The sequence below is a fragment of the Cervus elaphus genome, chromosome 5 (assembly GCF_910594005.1).
Source record: "Cervus elaphus chromosome 5, mCerEla1.1, whole genome shotgun sequence".
NCBI lineage: Eukaryota > Metazoa > Chordata > Mammalia > Artiodactyla > Cervidae > Cervus > Cervus elaphus.
The window spans coordinates 106,734,799-106,749,570 of record NC_057819.1 but is presented as its reverse complement, the minus strand read 5'-3'; the positions used below and the strand labels follow the sequence as shown (position 1 = coordinate 106,749,570).

The window sequence follows — 14,772 nt, the reverse complement described above, 5'->3', positions numbered from 1 at the left end:
TGAGATGAGCGTGATGCTCAAGGCCAAGTGCAGTTCTCTTGGTGATGGTGGGCTGCTCACTTCAGCCCCCTCCCCTGCCACGAGGTCCCAAGGGAGGGGTTCTGCCCAGGTGATGGTTGCCTCACACGTGGGGATGGGCCCTGGGCTCACAGGGGTCACTTCCAGGCCTTTCTGTTCCACAGTTGGGCTGGGGAAGGATGGGGATGAGGCCAGGAGTCCGGGTGTCCCTGGCCAGTGTCCGGTCAGGAGGCATGACTGGGGCTGTGGTCAGTGGACCCCCACGTCCCTCCACATGGCGGGCTTGTTTCTGGGGCAGTCTGGGTGTCCATGTTGGGTCCTGGGCCTTCTGGATCTGTGGTCAGCAGAGTTATGCTGTCTAGTCTGTGTGAGGCTAGGTCAGCATGACCTGGCCCCTCATAGAGCCTTGTGCTGGGGAGGTGTCCCTGGGGCTGGAGGAGCCCCAACACCCACCTAATCCTCCTCCCTGACTCTCCACCTGGACCCACGTTCACCCCACACCTCTTGCTTCCCAGGCCAGACTTGTCATCTCCCCACACCTCCCACTTCGCCTTGGGCCCCAGGCCAGCTCACACGGCCATCTTCAGGGCTGCCCACTTGACCTGAGCATGTCCCCTACCAGAGCCAACCCAGGCCCAGCCACAGTCCCTGCACCCTGTCTCCACACAGTGGCCCCCGACGCTTGGGGTCCAAAGCTCAGAGACCAAATCTCCCTGAGACCCATTACAGACCTGCATCTACGTGGGGGAGGTGTGAGATGTGGGGTACAGCTCAGCACACTTGGTCACTTCCACTTTGAGAATACAGATACGCTTGCAGCACCCCAACAGCTCAGAGCCTGGCCATGTCCCCCACTGCTGGAGGGCTCACAGTCCCGCCCCAGCCCCCAGCCTCACCCGGCTCCTCCACCTGCCATCCTGGCCACTTCTCACTTGCACTCTACTTCATTCTATCCCTCCTGCAACCTGGTCTCTGCACATGCTATTCCATCTGCCTGAAAATTGTTCCTTCTTCCATCTGAACTGCTCCCTCATCTCACAGATCTTGGTTCAGGGTTAGCAACTCAGGGGGCCCTCCAGGCTTCCCCTGCGGCATCCAACCCCCCACCCCCCACCCCCCCCACCCCCGCCCCCGGCATCATAGCCTGGCCTTCGCAGCTCTTTCCAAGGCCACAGTCCCTCCTTACTGGTGTGGCTTTCTGCTTAATGTCTGTATACCCCTGACGTTGCGAGCTGTGGGAGGGTGAAGGCTGTGCCTGGTTCTGCTCCACTTTGTGGCCCCTAGTCCCACACGGTGCCTGGCAGGTGGCAGGTGACACGTGAATGAACGAGACTTATTCCCTGACAGCCGCTCTTTAACTGCGGCCAAGGCTGGGGACCCTGAGAGAGAGGCGGGACCCTCAACAGCTAGAAAGCTCCCTTCAGAGGCTATAGGGTGCCACCCCGCCCCCAGCTCCACATGAAATTTGAGGAAACTGAGGTGGGGAAAGGGGCCCAGGGATCCCTCCTGGAGCCACACCTCTGCCTGCCCACGCTGGGTGTCCTTGGCAGCTTGGTGTTTGTCTGGGAGTCCGGCACTGGACTGCGGCCATTGACTTGCCAGGCAGCAGGGAAACTCAGGTAGGCATCCTTGGGCTCCAAAGTCCACTGTCCAGATGAAGAGACTGACGTTCAGAGAGGCCAGCTCAGCCATAGCAGAGCCCGTGTTCTCAGAGAGGGACCCCAGGGGTTCTGGGGATGGCTCAGAGCTTTGGGTCGGTCCCATTCCCATCTTGGGTCTGACACAGTGAGTCACGTGGCCTCTTCCCTGGACCCCTCAACTGTATGTAAGCCTGGGCGCTGGGGCACTGTCCGCTCCCAGAGCTGAGGAACCCTCTGAGTGACGAACACAGAGCCAGGCAGCCTACCACTAGTACCACAAATAAAGTTGCTCCAGGCCACGGCTCCCGTCTGCTCTGAGGGGGTGGCCTGGGTGACACTGATGCAGGGTCTCCCCACACCTCTCTCTGATCTCTGCCACCGGCTCGGTCCCCAGCAGTGCAGCCCCAGGCTCATTGCTGGGGCCTCTCCTCCGCACGCCCCCACCCTAGTGCTGTCTTGCCAAGCTGTGACCTTGGCACCACCCAGACACCACTGACTTGACAGCTGCTGTCAGCTCTGATCCATGCAATTCCTGCCAGCTCCCCAGACAGTGGATGGCCCAGACCTCCATGCGTAGGGCTGACGTCCAGTCCCTGCCTGCTCTGCGCATAGCCTTGTCTGCTGGCCGCCTCCACTCTCCTGCCCGGTTCAGTGAGGAACCCTGGCAGGCACTCTCGGTTCCACCTGCAAACACACTGGCACCCCCCACTCTGTCCTCAGCACCGCCCCAGCCTTGCCCACCTGGACCACTGCGGTGGCTGGAGGGACTCTGAAGACCATGGAGGTCCGATTCCACCTCTTCTCTGCCACAGCTCTGGCCAAGTGCTCACCCATGACCTCTGAACCCACCCCCACCTCTGCTCCTCACTGTGCTCTGTCACCCTGGCCCTGCTGCTCCTCCAACAAGTCAGGACCACCGTGCTCCCCCCAGGCCTCCCTCCCTCCCCTCCTGCAGCTCTTGGCCTGGGTATCATTTCTGAGGTCCCTTGCCCAGGCCCCTTTTGGTGCTGCCTCCCTGCATTATTTCAACACCAACACTCACACCATCTGACTGCCTGTATCTTTCACTCACTCACCTTATTTGCTGCCCAGGATGTCAGCTCCATGAGGGCAGATTTCTGTTTTATTAGCTGTGTCCCCAGTGCTTAAATGGCACCTGGTGCAGGACAGGCTTCCAGCAAACACTTCTCAACCAGTGAATGAACAGACAAGCCAGTGTTCACTGTCCCAAGGGACTGGAGCCAGGCTGAGGAGGGGTCCGGGGGAGCAGGGACAGGTCCCAGGCAACTTCCACCGGCACTGGGCCCTCGGCCCCAGACCCGGAAGGCCGGCTGAGCCCCTGCTTCCACCCAGTGTCTGGAGCTTTCCCCCGCCACATGATAGCCTGAGCACCCAAGAGCCCTGAGGCAAGGGTCACCTAGTAAGAAGGGTGATTCTGCACCACCAGACCTGGTCGGAGCCCAGTTCTGCCATCCCTAGCTGGTTGGCCTTAAACAAGTCACTTCACCTCTCTGTTTCCTCATCTGGAGAGTGGAGTGGATGGTCCCCCCACCACAGCCTGTTGTGAGACCCTCATGGGAAAACAGTGGCTAGGGCCTCAGTTGGAAACCACCTCTGGGAGAAGCAGTGGGGGGCAGGGTGTTGGCCTGTCTGGGTTCAAAGTGAACCCCTGCTCCATGTCCCCTCCAGTGGGCAGCAGCCACAGCCCAAAATGAGGTGGGGGGAGACAGCACCAGAGGAGGTGATGGGGGTGGATGCCTCCTTGAGATCCCACCCTGTGGGGGCCCAGTTCCTGCGTGCCCCCCAGGAAGCTGCCTGGCTGCTCTGGTTCCCACTCCCTGGGGCCACCAGCAGCCCCTGGCACAGCCCCCCACACCATCCCCTGAACTGCTGGGCACCAAAGGGCTCTTGGTGAGTCCTGGGGGAGGAAAAACAGAGGCAGAGAAGGAAGCGAGGGGGAAGAGGGAGTCAGAGGAGGGGAGGAAGGGGGCGCATCTGCTCACACACCCACCTCTTGGCTCCTCTCCTGTCTGAGAAGGGCCTCTCTGTCCGCATTTCATAGCTGAGCAAACTGAGGCTCTGAAGGGTCGGCAAGTGGTAGGCCCAGGGCCAGAGCGCCTCTGCCCCAGGGTCTCTAAGGAAAATCTTAAGACGATCAAAGAGTTGGCTGTGGGGCCTGAGGACTAAACGGAAGTCCAATGAGTGGAGAGCCTGACGTTAGCTGGAAACCTGTCCTCAGTTCCCCAGGCCCTGATCCTCGATTCCTGGGCAGAGGTGGGGGAGGGAAGAGACAGTACCCAGGCCTTGGGTCCCAGAGGTGCGGCCCCTAAGTTCTCTCCCGGCCCCCTTCATCTAACAAGCTTCAGCCCCTGACTCTCATAGTGAGGGTTTTTAAGGGGACTGGTCACTGGCCAGACAATGGGCACATGGCTTTGGGTCAAGTGGCCACCTTGGAGGAATCAGCTATACCTGGAGAGGGACCACAGGGCTGTCTCAGCAGCGGCAGAAACTGGGAGGAGTGGCAGGGCCAGGAAGGGGCCTGGGACACGGGCCACATGCATGGTGCCCCCGGTCAGGGATGCTGCCCAGCAGCTCCGTCACATCTTGTTTCCTCCATGTGAAGAAGACAGGGTGGGGTCATCACTCATTTCAGAGGAGGAAACAGGCCCAGGGAAGACAGGGCTCTCCCGAAACCACACAGCCCGTTGGCGGCAGAGCTGGGGCCAGAGCCAGGCCCCACCCACCCTCTGCTTTTGCTCCTCTGCACCCCTTGCCCTGGCCAGGCATGTGGCCCCACCAAGCCCTGCTGGAACTGAGATGCCCCCTTCTTGCCCTGCCTTCTGAGCCAGCAGCCTGGTTCTCCCCCAATAAATTATTCACACTACTGAGAGCTGGCCAGCTCTGGTTACACTGACAGCAGTCCTGGGCACCTGCCTTGCCCACCATCCCTCTCCCTTACCTAGGACCTGGAGGGTCCCAGCTTCCCCTCCAGGGTTACTTGCTGGCCTTTAAATGTCTGTCTCTGGCTCAGGAAATGGGGCTCCATTTGTGGCCCAGAACAGAGTTGCTGTGTGGTTTAGGGCAGGAGGCTCCCCCTCTCTGGGGCCCAGCTGACCCAAGCGCTCACTTCTGTGGGTGGGTCGGCAGAGGCTTGGGGAGGGCTCAACTGGGGTCAGCACGGTTGTCCCTGTGGAGATTGTAGGGCCAAGTTGTTGCCCCAGCATGGGCCTGCCAGGCCTCCCCTGCTTCCAGTAAACAACACCCAGGCACTTTCCACCAGCCTTGAGGGTGAAACTCTAGGAGGAGCCCGGAGGAGATGAATTATGGATGTGCCCCCTTGAAATCCTGGTCCTGGCCAGAAGGAGCTTGACTGAACCTTCCCAGGCCACAGGACCAGTCCCAGCTGCTCTGAGTCAAAGGAGGCTGCATGTCCAGCCACAGGCAGGACACTTGGCAGGTCCCCGTGTCCCCAAGTTCTTGAGCTTTTGACACCAGACGATCTGGGAGGGAGCAGGTGACCACCATGGCAAAGGAAGACGAGGATGAGAAGAAAGCCAAGAAAGGGAAGAAGGGGAAGAAGGCACCGGAGCCGGAGAAGCCCAAGCGGAGCCTGAAGGGGACCTCGCGGCTGTTTATGGGATTCCGAGACCGCACGCCCAAGATCTCCAAGAAGGGCCAGTTCCGGAGCGCCTCAGCCTTCTTCTGGGGCCTCCACACAGGGCCCCAGAAGACCAAACGCAAGAAGAAGGCGCGCACCGTGCTCAAATCCACTTCGAAGCTCATGACGCAGATGCGCGTGGGCAAGAAGAAGCGCGCCATGAAGGGTAAGAAGCCGTCTTTCATGGTGATCCGCTTCCCCGGACGGCGGGGCTATGGCCGCCTGCGCCCGCGCGCCCAGTCGCTCAGCAAGGCGTCCACGGCCATCAACTGGCTCACTAAGAAGTTCCTCATCAAGAAGGCCGAGGAGTCAGGCAGCACGCAGGCCACGCTAGACGCCTGGCTGGACCGCTCTGGCTCCCGCGTGGGCTCGCGCAAGCTGCCCTTCCCGTCGGGCGCTGAGATCTTGCGGCCGGGAGGCCGCCTGCGCCGGTTCCCGCGCGCCCACAGCATCTACGCGTCGGGAGAGCCCGTGGGCTTCCTGCCCTTTGAGGACGAGGCCCCGTTCCGGCACTCGGGCTCCCGCAGGTCGCTGTACGGGCTTGAGGGCTTCCAGGACTTGGGCGAATACTACGACTACCACCGCGAAGGCGATGACTACTACGACCAGCAGTCGCTGTACCGGTACGAGGAGGACCAGGAGCCCCTCCAGGGCGCCTATGGCCCCCACGGCCCAGCCTGGCCGCCCTACGACTACGCGCACCGGTACGTGCCCGAGGACCCTTACGACTACTACGGCCCCGACTACTACAGCGGCTCCTTCTACCCCGACTACACCTTCAGCTACGGCTACGGCTACGACGACTACGAGCCCCCCTACGCGCCCCCGTCGACGTTCGCGTCTCCCTACGGCTACTACGACGCCTATGCGGGCGAGGTGCACCCGCATAGCTACTACCCGGAGACCTACGCCCCGCCCGAGGCGCTCTATCCACCGTACCCACCCTACGACCTGGCCTACGAACTCCCGTATGCTGCGCCCCACGTGAATCCCTATGGGGTGCCCCACCTGGATCCCTACGCGCAGCCCTACAGTGTCCCCTTCGCAGAAGGCACCTACGGTGGGGCCCAGGCAATCTATCCCCCCGAAGAGCCCTATCTTCCGCCCCAGCAGTCAGCCTTCGCGTACCCGTGGGTGCCTCCACCCATTCTGTCACCCCACAACCCATACGCCCACCCGATGGATGACATAGCGGAGCTGGAGGAGCCCGAGGAGGCAGGCAGAGAACAGCCGGGCACCTCCTTCCGCCTGCCCAGCGCCGCCTTCTTCGAGCAGCAGGGCATGGACAAACCTGCCAGGTCCAAGCTGTCCCTCATCCGCAGGTTCCGCCTCTTCCCGCGGCCCCAAGTGAAGCTGTTCGGGAAGGAGAAGTTGGAGGTGCCCCTGCCGCCCTCCCTGGACATCCCTCTGCCCCTGGGGGATGCAGATGAAGACGAGGAAGAGGACGAAATGCCGCCGCTGTCCCCGGTGCCCTACGGCCACCCCTTCTGGGGCTTCCTCACGTCGCGCCAGCGCCACCTCCAGCGCGCCCTTTCGGCCTTCGGCGGCCCCCGGGGCCTGGGCTTCAGCCCGGACTTCGGCCGCCCCGCACCACGCCCGGCCACCTCGCTGGCGCGGTTCCTCAAAAACACCCTGTCAGAAAAGGAGCCCATCCCGCGGCTCAGGGGCAGCCAGAAGGCCCGGACGCGAGGCCCGGCGGTCAGGGAGGCAGCTTACAAGCGCTTCGGCTACAAGCTGGCGGGCATGGACTCCGAGCGGCCCAGCACGCCCATCGTGCTGCGTAGGGCGCAAGCACGCGCGCGCAACAACAACAACTCCCACCGCCCTGCGACCCCGCCGCGCACCCCACGTCTGGGCCCCAGCCCCGGCCCCGGCCCAGCGCCCACTCCAACCTTCGCCCCGCCCCTCGGCCTGGCCCCAGGCCTGCCCCCGCCCGTCTCGCCTTACAGCTCCCTCCGCCTGCACCCGCCACCCTGGGCCGCCCCGGCTCACGTGCCCCTCGCACCCCAGGCCAGTTGGTGGGCCTTGGCAGAGCCCCCACCCCTGATCCCCGAGGGGCTCCCCGACCCACTGGCCTTCCCCGGACCGCGGCCGTCTTTCAGGGGCTCGCGCCGCCGGGGGGCTGCCTTCGGCTTCCCTGGACCCTCGCCCCGACCCTCACTGAGGAGCCGGCCTGGCTTGGGCTACTGCTCGCCCCTGGGGCCCCTGTCCCCACAGCCCTCCATCCGTGCCGTCCCCTTCCGGCCGCCCTTCTCGCCACCACCCCGCCGTCCCCGCTCGCTGCGGGAGCCCCCATCCCCATGTCGAGCCTCGCCACGCCCTGGCGCACTCCGCTCACCTTTGCTGGGCCCCCCGCCGCCGCCCTCGCCGCCCCCTCTGTTGGGTCCCCGCCCGCGGCACCGCTCGCTCAACCTACCCTCGCGCCTCCCGCGCACGTGGCGCCGCCTCAGTGAGCCGCCCACCAGGGCAGTAAAGCCCCGGCCCCGCCAGCCCTTCCTGCTGCAGCAGGGGCCTGGGTCTTGGCAGGCGGCTGCTGCTGCTGCCCCTGAGCACCCAGAGAGCCAGGGCGAGACCGAGGACTCAGAGACACCCTGGACCGTGCCCCCGCTGGCCCCGAGCTGGGATGTGGACATGCCTGCCACCCAGCGCCCACCCTCGCCCTGGCCCAGAGGCCCTGGCAATCTCCGTGGCTTCTCCAGGCCACCCCCTGTGCCCTCAAGCTCCTTACTCCAGCACGGGGGCCCAGTGCCCTCCCCTGCTCTCCAGGCTGAAGACCCAGTCTCTGACTCAACCCGCGTCTTCCTGGGGAGACACCAGGACCCAGGGCCTGGACAGCTGACCGAATCAGCCAGCCCTAGCCCCAAGAAGCCTGAAGAAGAGGCCTGCCCAGGGGATGCCCAGGCACCAACAGAGCCTGAGCCCCCAGCCCCAACACCCTCCAAGGATGCCCCCTCAGATCAGAAAGCACTGAGGCTCAGTCTCTCCAACCCACTGGCTGCTTCTGACCAGATGAGAGCCACATGGCCACCATGGCGCCGGTGGAGGACGCTGCCCAATGCCCCAGCACCCTTGGCGCCCACGGTGGCCCTGGAGCCCCTGCCCAAGGCAGGTGAACGGCTCCAGGCAAGTCCTGGGCGTTTTGCAGTGGTCATGCCTCGTGTACAGAAGCTGAGTTCCTTCCAGCGAGCTGGTCCTGCCCCTCTGCAGCCCCCTGTCCAGCTGACCCAGGAGCCAGAGCCCATCCCCAGGCCAAGAGCCTGGAGTCTGCTCTGGTGCCGCCTCTGGCTGCCTGTGGAGGCCCACCAACCCCAGCGGCAAGTACCCACCTGCTCCCTGTCCTGTCGCCTGGTCCCTGGAGCTGCCGGCCTGCCCCATGGGGGCCCCTCGGAAGAGGTTGGCACCAAAGGCTGGTGGAGCAAGGTATGGGGGCACAGGTGAGAGGGAGGGCTTGGGGTTCCTTCCTGGGAAACAGGGCAGGAGGCATTCTCAGGACCTTGGAGAGCGGCTGTCTGCTTGGGCCTCAGTCTTCCCATCTGTAGCTTGGGGAGAACAGCCTCTTGGAGCTTCTGGAGGGTTGAATGAGGGGCTGGATGCCCGGCACAGGCAAGCAGAGGACAGAGACGCCAGAAACTCCTTGAAGGTCACGTGGAGGAAGGGATCTTGTCCATCCTGGGCTTCAAGCAGCCCTGTCCCTGTCCGACCTGGATGGCACATCCACCTCCAGCTCCCTGCAGAGATCTTGGCTGAGCATAAAACTACAGACCCTGCCTGCCACCCTGTCCCACCCCCATTCACATACATGCTGTTCCTCTTGCCAAACTGGGGTCTTTCCTCTCTTGGGGGCTCCTGCTTAAAGGCAGTCTCCTGGGCTGCAGGGCTCTGGACTGTCTCAGTGTGAGGGCTTAGGACCCAGGCTTCCAGCCTCTTTACTGCACAGGGCAGGCAGGTACCAAGACCCAGGGGTCACATAGTGTTTCACGCTGAGCCAGGAGTCTGTCTAGGCCCCTGTAGGGTGTGGGGCAGGCAGTCTGTCTGAGGGGTGCCAAGTCCGTGCTTGGCTGCCACGCTTGAGGCGGAACGCGAGCTCCTGCTGACAGCCTTCAGTGGAGGGGGGCGGTCACTGGAGCCTCCCCCGGGAACGCCTGGGGTGGGCGGGGCATGCAGGGGCCGCGTGTTTCTCAGCCTCCGCAGACGGGGCCTGGTGGAGTGGGCGGCCAGTGGCCTAGCCATGGCGACTGGGGCGGCTTGGCTGCTGGGGGGGCCCTGGCCCCGGCGGCGGGTGCCCCGTGCCGTGTGGGCCGCGGCATTGCGGGAGCAGGGCACGAGGTGCCCAGGGGTCAGGGGCAAGGATGCCTGGGCCCTCCTCACCCTGGAATATGTGAGTGGCCGGCGCACCTGGGCAGGTGGGTGGGCGGGAGGCCAGGGCCTCTGGGGTGATACCTAGTGTGCCCTACTTAGCACGAGGGCTGCCTCCAGTGTCCCCTTTCCTCGCCTCAGGGGTGGAGGGGTGCAGGCTGGATTCAAGAGGCAGGAGAGGCAGGTGCCCAGCTGTGCTGTCAGTTACGCGGGTCATGTGCAGGCCTGGGACAAGTGCTCAGGCACAGCACAGCCAAGCATGGAGAGCACATGAGTGCATGTGCCATGGCCCAGGCAGACGTGGCATCCTCAGGCCCAGTGTGCACACTAGATGTGCACAGAGGAGGCCCTGCTGCCCAGAGGGGGCATTTGGACTTTTGTTTTGAGACCCCCAGATGCGGGGACATGGCACACAGGAGAAACTATCAAATGGAGGTTAAGAGTGTATGCTGCACATGTGTGCCCCCATCTATGGACCACAGGCCGGCGTGCATGTCCACAGGCACCCTGCAAGACTGCGGGGGCTGGGGGAGAGCCTGAGTGGCAGGCAGTACCGAGCCTGGGTCTGTGTGTGTGGATCTGAGTGCTCAGCGCTGGTCATGGGGTGCGGTGTCAAATGGGAAAGTCCTGGTCCTTCGAAGGGCCCCAGGCAGCAGACATGGATGTTTATCTAGTCATCACATAAGCCGACTTGGGCATCACCCTGGAGAAGAGGATCAGCCGCAGAAGCATGTGAGACAGGAGGCCTTGCTCCTATAGGCATGTGCTCACCTCCTGGGCAGGACCCTTGGGAACATGTGGGAGCAGTGACGCTGGACGTGGGTCCCTGGACTAAGGGTTGCATTCCGAGGCAGGGGTCCCGCAGGACCCACCCAACCTGGCCTCAGGGTTCCCTCTCCTGAAACGTGAGTGGGTCCTGGTCGTGTCCAGGCCATGGGGGCCAGGGGGCATGCACAGCTGACCACTGGTGTCTCCTCCAGATGCACTCCATCCGCAACCTGCCGTCCACACAGCTCCGCGAGCAGCAGCAGGAGGACGGTGTGGAGGACATGACACAGCTCGAGTGAGTGCTCACCCTGGTCACCATGCTCCCAGCCAGACCACTGCCTCTTGCCCAGGCACCCCTCACCTCCTGGAACATATCCTCCTCTGCAAAGCGAGGGGCAGGCAGTGTCACAAAAACCCGATAATTTGGAGGGACTGTGTCCAGACCCCAGCCCTGGCCTTTACTGGCTGGGCCCAGGTGGTTACTCAGCCTCTCTGCCGTGGTTTCTCACCCGCAGGATGTGGGGAGGCTGTTGTGGGGTTCTGGCACAGTGGAGATGCCTGAGATGTGAAGGCTGTGCTGGTCAATATCATTATCCAACCATGGGGACAGTCCTTACGTCTGCTACCTGAGAGCATCCCCACCTCAGAGATGTGGGGACAGTGACTGTCATGCCCATTGGACAGATGGAAAAACTGAGGCGCAGAGAGGTTAAATAACTTGCCCAAGGCATCATGGTTAGTGTCAGAGATGGGACTTGAACTCTAACCTCTCTGACGAAGGCCCTGCCCCTAGGGGAAAGTGGGCCCTGACTGCCCCCTCCATGCCTTCGCAGAGACCTCCAGGAGACCACCGTGCTGGCCAATCTCAAGACCAGATTTGAACGGAACCTCATCTATGTAAGGCCTGGGGCTGGCCCCTCCCTGGGCTGGGATCTGAGGGCCGTGGCTCCCCTGCCTCCTGGGGCTGCAGTGGACAGCATGGATTTCTCCTGCCCACCCCAGATTGGAGTTTCTACTATTTAGGCATAGCATGCAACAGCTGGGAGCTCTAGCATCTAAAGTCCTAGAATACAGAGTCTGAAAATAGTGGGTGCCAGGAGCAGAGACCTGGAGACAGGGAACCCAGAAGTGTGTGACCCCCCGCTGACTAGGGGTCCAATGGATTAAAGCTTCCAGAGACCCAGGTCCCATGAGAGGCAGTCAGGGGGCAACTCCAACTGTGAATGAATGAAGCAGGCAGCAGCCGTCATGGCCATCCTTGCAGCATTGTGGCTGTGGGGCTTTGCTTGCTCTAGCCTTCTCTGGCCTCAGTCTGGACAGTGCCCGACACTCCACCACCAGAGCAGATGGCCCATCAGACTGTCAGGGGCTAAGGTGTAGGCACCAGGGCCAGGCAGCCAGGTGTCTATCCCCACAAAACAGGGATCCCAACTCCAGGAGTAGGGGAGGGAGGGATGCGGACAGGTGCTGAGGCCACTGTCTGCCCAGCAGACGTACATTGGCAGCATCCTGGTGTCAGTGAACCCATACCGGATGTTTGGAATTTATGGGCCAGAGCAGGTGCAGCAGTACAGCGGGCGGGCCCTGGCCGAGAACCCCCCGTGAGTGTCTCTGGGGCTGGGAGAGGGGATAGCCTGGGGTCTCGGGCCCTGTCTGAGCTGGGGGTTGGGGCAGGTGGTGGTGGGCAGCCCAACAGCTTCTCCCCAAGCCTGGCCATAGCCCCTTCTGGGCTGCAGGCCACTGTTCTGCAGAACTGCAGGCTCAGTTCTGGACAGGGAGCCTTGCGGGAACATTCCCCTAGGGGTGGGTGTGAAGCAGGACTCGCCACTCGACTGGGCAGAGGTGCCTCCTGCCTGCCCACTGGGAGGTTTGGGAGCACGGGGCAAGGCCTGCCCAGGAACCCTCTGGCCTGTCTCTCCAGCCACCTCTTTGCAATTGCAAATCTCGCCTTCGCCAAAATGCTCGATGCCAAACAGAACCAATGCATAATTATCAGGTGAGCAGGGGTGGGGCTGGGGATCGGCCTCCTATCTGTGTCCTCCTGTGTCACGGCGGGGTCAGGGGAGCCCCGGGGGCGGGGCGTGAGCAGGGGGCAGCTCACTCTGCCCCTTTGCCCGGGCAGCGGAGAGAGCGGCTCGGGAAAAACCGAGGCCACAAAGCTGATTCTGCGCTACCTGGCAGCCATGAGTCAGAAGCGGGGCGTCACACGGCAGGTGCGTCCATCTCTCAGCTGCGTGGTCTATCCATCTCTCCCAGCCCAGCGCCCAGGGATGCACAGGGAGGGCTCTTATGACTGGGGACTCTTTCTGCCTGCCCTCCCTGGAAGTTCCTTCCTGCTCATGTCCCCCTGTGTGAGCTCTATGTTCCAGCTTCCTGGAGCGCCCCAAATAGAGGCTGCGTGGGCCAGGGGCGCCATCCACACCTCCCGCCTGGCCTCAGCTGCATGGTCGTGAAGGAGGCAGGACTGGCCCGAATGTGGGGATTACAGGCAGGAGGTGCTGGGACACTTGAGAAGGCCTGGCCAGGGTCTGCAGGATGGGAGGTCTGCTCAAAGCTAGGTTCCCTGAACTGAGAATGTTAGAACCTTGGTAAAGGCTTCCCAAGGACCTACTGTGTGCCAGGCCCAGGCTAGGCTCTGGGAGCAGGCCACAGCACCTGTTAAGCCTGCTCCTGCAGTAGGGCCATCTGTGTCTGTTTCGGGCATGGCTGGGGCTAGGGTCTTAAACACTGTCTCTTGTCTTGCCCACTCCTGCCACGCTTGACCGTCATCCTCATCTGTCTCCTCATCCACTGCAGCACCATGGCCCAGGGGCCAGCACGTCTCAGGGCTCCTCCTGTTGGACTGGTTTCCGTCATGAGTCCTTGTGGAACCCAGTTGTGCCTTGATCAACCGATGTTTGGGCCACAGGCTCCATGTCTGGGCTGAGATGTGACAAGGGTCCCTGGGGTGGGGTCTTGGGAGCGCGCTGAATGTTTCCCAGCCCAAACACAGCACCACCACACCTGTGGGCCAGGCTGGACGGCCCCAGGGCCCTGATGGTCCCACCCCGGGCTGCATGCCTGCCTCATGCCAGGCACCAGGGGGAGAACTCACCCCAGATGCCCTCAAGGGGCACCCAGACTAAGGGATAGTACAGGTCAAAGGCAGGTGTATCCTGACTCCTGGAGCACCCCCACGCTGGCCCCCAGGCCTCTCTGGGCCTCAGTCCACTCCTCTGTGCAGTGGGCAATATTTCTGGGACCAAGCTAGACTGTGCATGACCAAGATGCAGGGAACTGGCCCGGTCGCCGGGGTAACAGGTGTCACTTCTGTGTACCCTGGGCCCTCCTGCTTCACCTGAGAGTTCATCCCGAGGAAACAGTGCAGCCAGAGAAAACGCTGCCTACACCACTGAGCTCGGGCTGTGGGCCCTCGCTCTTCTGACTCTAGAGTACTGGGCACACGGCCACACCTCTCGCAGCCTCAGCTCCCTGATCTGTAAATGGCTGATACTGGCATCTACCTTGTAGGAACATTAACGATGCTGTAATTGGGACGAAGGGTCTGGCATGCAGTAGGTGCTTACTAAGTGGGCACTGTAATTCACTATGCCCTGGTGGCTCTGCTGTTTAACCCCTATTTCATCCATTCAGCAGATTCTTTTTTCTTTTTTTTTTTGCCTGCAATGTGTGGCACACGGGAATCTTAGTTCCCCAACCAGGGATTGAATCCGTGCCCTTTTCAGTGGAAGCCTAACTACTGGACCTCCAGGGAAGCCCCCTTGCAGATGTTTGTAGAGGGCCTCCTAAGGACCAGGTCTTGGGTGGATGCTGGGCACCAGGCCTGTGCAGACAGATTTCTGCCTGTGGGGCTGATGTTCCAGCAGGAGACAGGGGCCGAGTGAAGGGCTGAGGACTGCAGGGGAACAGAACTCTAACACCCAGAGGCCGGCGCAGACACAGTCAGGGGGGCTGCAGTGTTGGGCAGATCCAGGGAGGGGACAGGAGATGAGGCGGGGCTGTGCCAGGCCTTCCAGCCCAAGGGGTGGGAGCTGTGGGGGGCGGGGGCAAGACCTCACTCAGGTTGCAGAGGACCCCAGGTGGGAGCTAGGCAGGGCGGGAAGGAGGCCCTTCCAGGACTCTGGAGCACAAGGACATCCTCAGGGCCCCCAGCCTGGAGCCACACCTTGGTCCCTGAGCCCAGACACCTGGGTCTGCGAGGCTCAGGGGTCTGCTCTCACCTGGCGACTCTCCTGCCCTCCAAGGGCTTGGAGGGCTTGGCCAGTTCCTCTGTGATTCGAGGCCCCCCGCATCCTGGGGGAGCTGTTCAGTCCTGTAGGTGACCCACTTCTG

At 62.6% G+C, this 14,772-nt stretch overlaps 1 protein-coding gene across 1 annotated transcript in view; it reads left to right on the top strand.

The window, feature by feature from the left end:
* Positions 1 to 5,181: 5,181 nt before the first annotated feature.
* MYO15A (myosin XVA) overlaps positions 5,182 to 14,772 on the top strand; it is a 46,834-nt gene continuing 37,243 nt past the window's right edge. Inside the window, exons 1-6 of the mRNA XM_043900940.1 lie at positions 5,182 to 8,736; positions 10,653 to 10,735; positions 11,274 to 11,337; positions 11,932 to 12,041; positions 12,362 to 12,436; positions 12,563 to 12,653. Of these exons, the coding sequence (XP_043756875.1) occupies positions 5,182 to 8,736; positions 10,653 to 10,735; positions 11,274 to 11,337; positions 11,932 to 12,041; positions 12,362 to 12,436; positions 12,563 to 12,653 (3,978 nt within the window). The remainder of the gene's footprint in view (positions 8,737 to 10,652; positions 10,736 to 11,273; positions 11,338 to 11,931; positions 12,042 to 12,361; positions 12,437 to 12,562; positions 12,654 to 14,772) is intronic.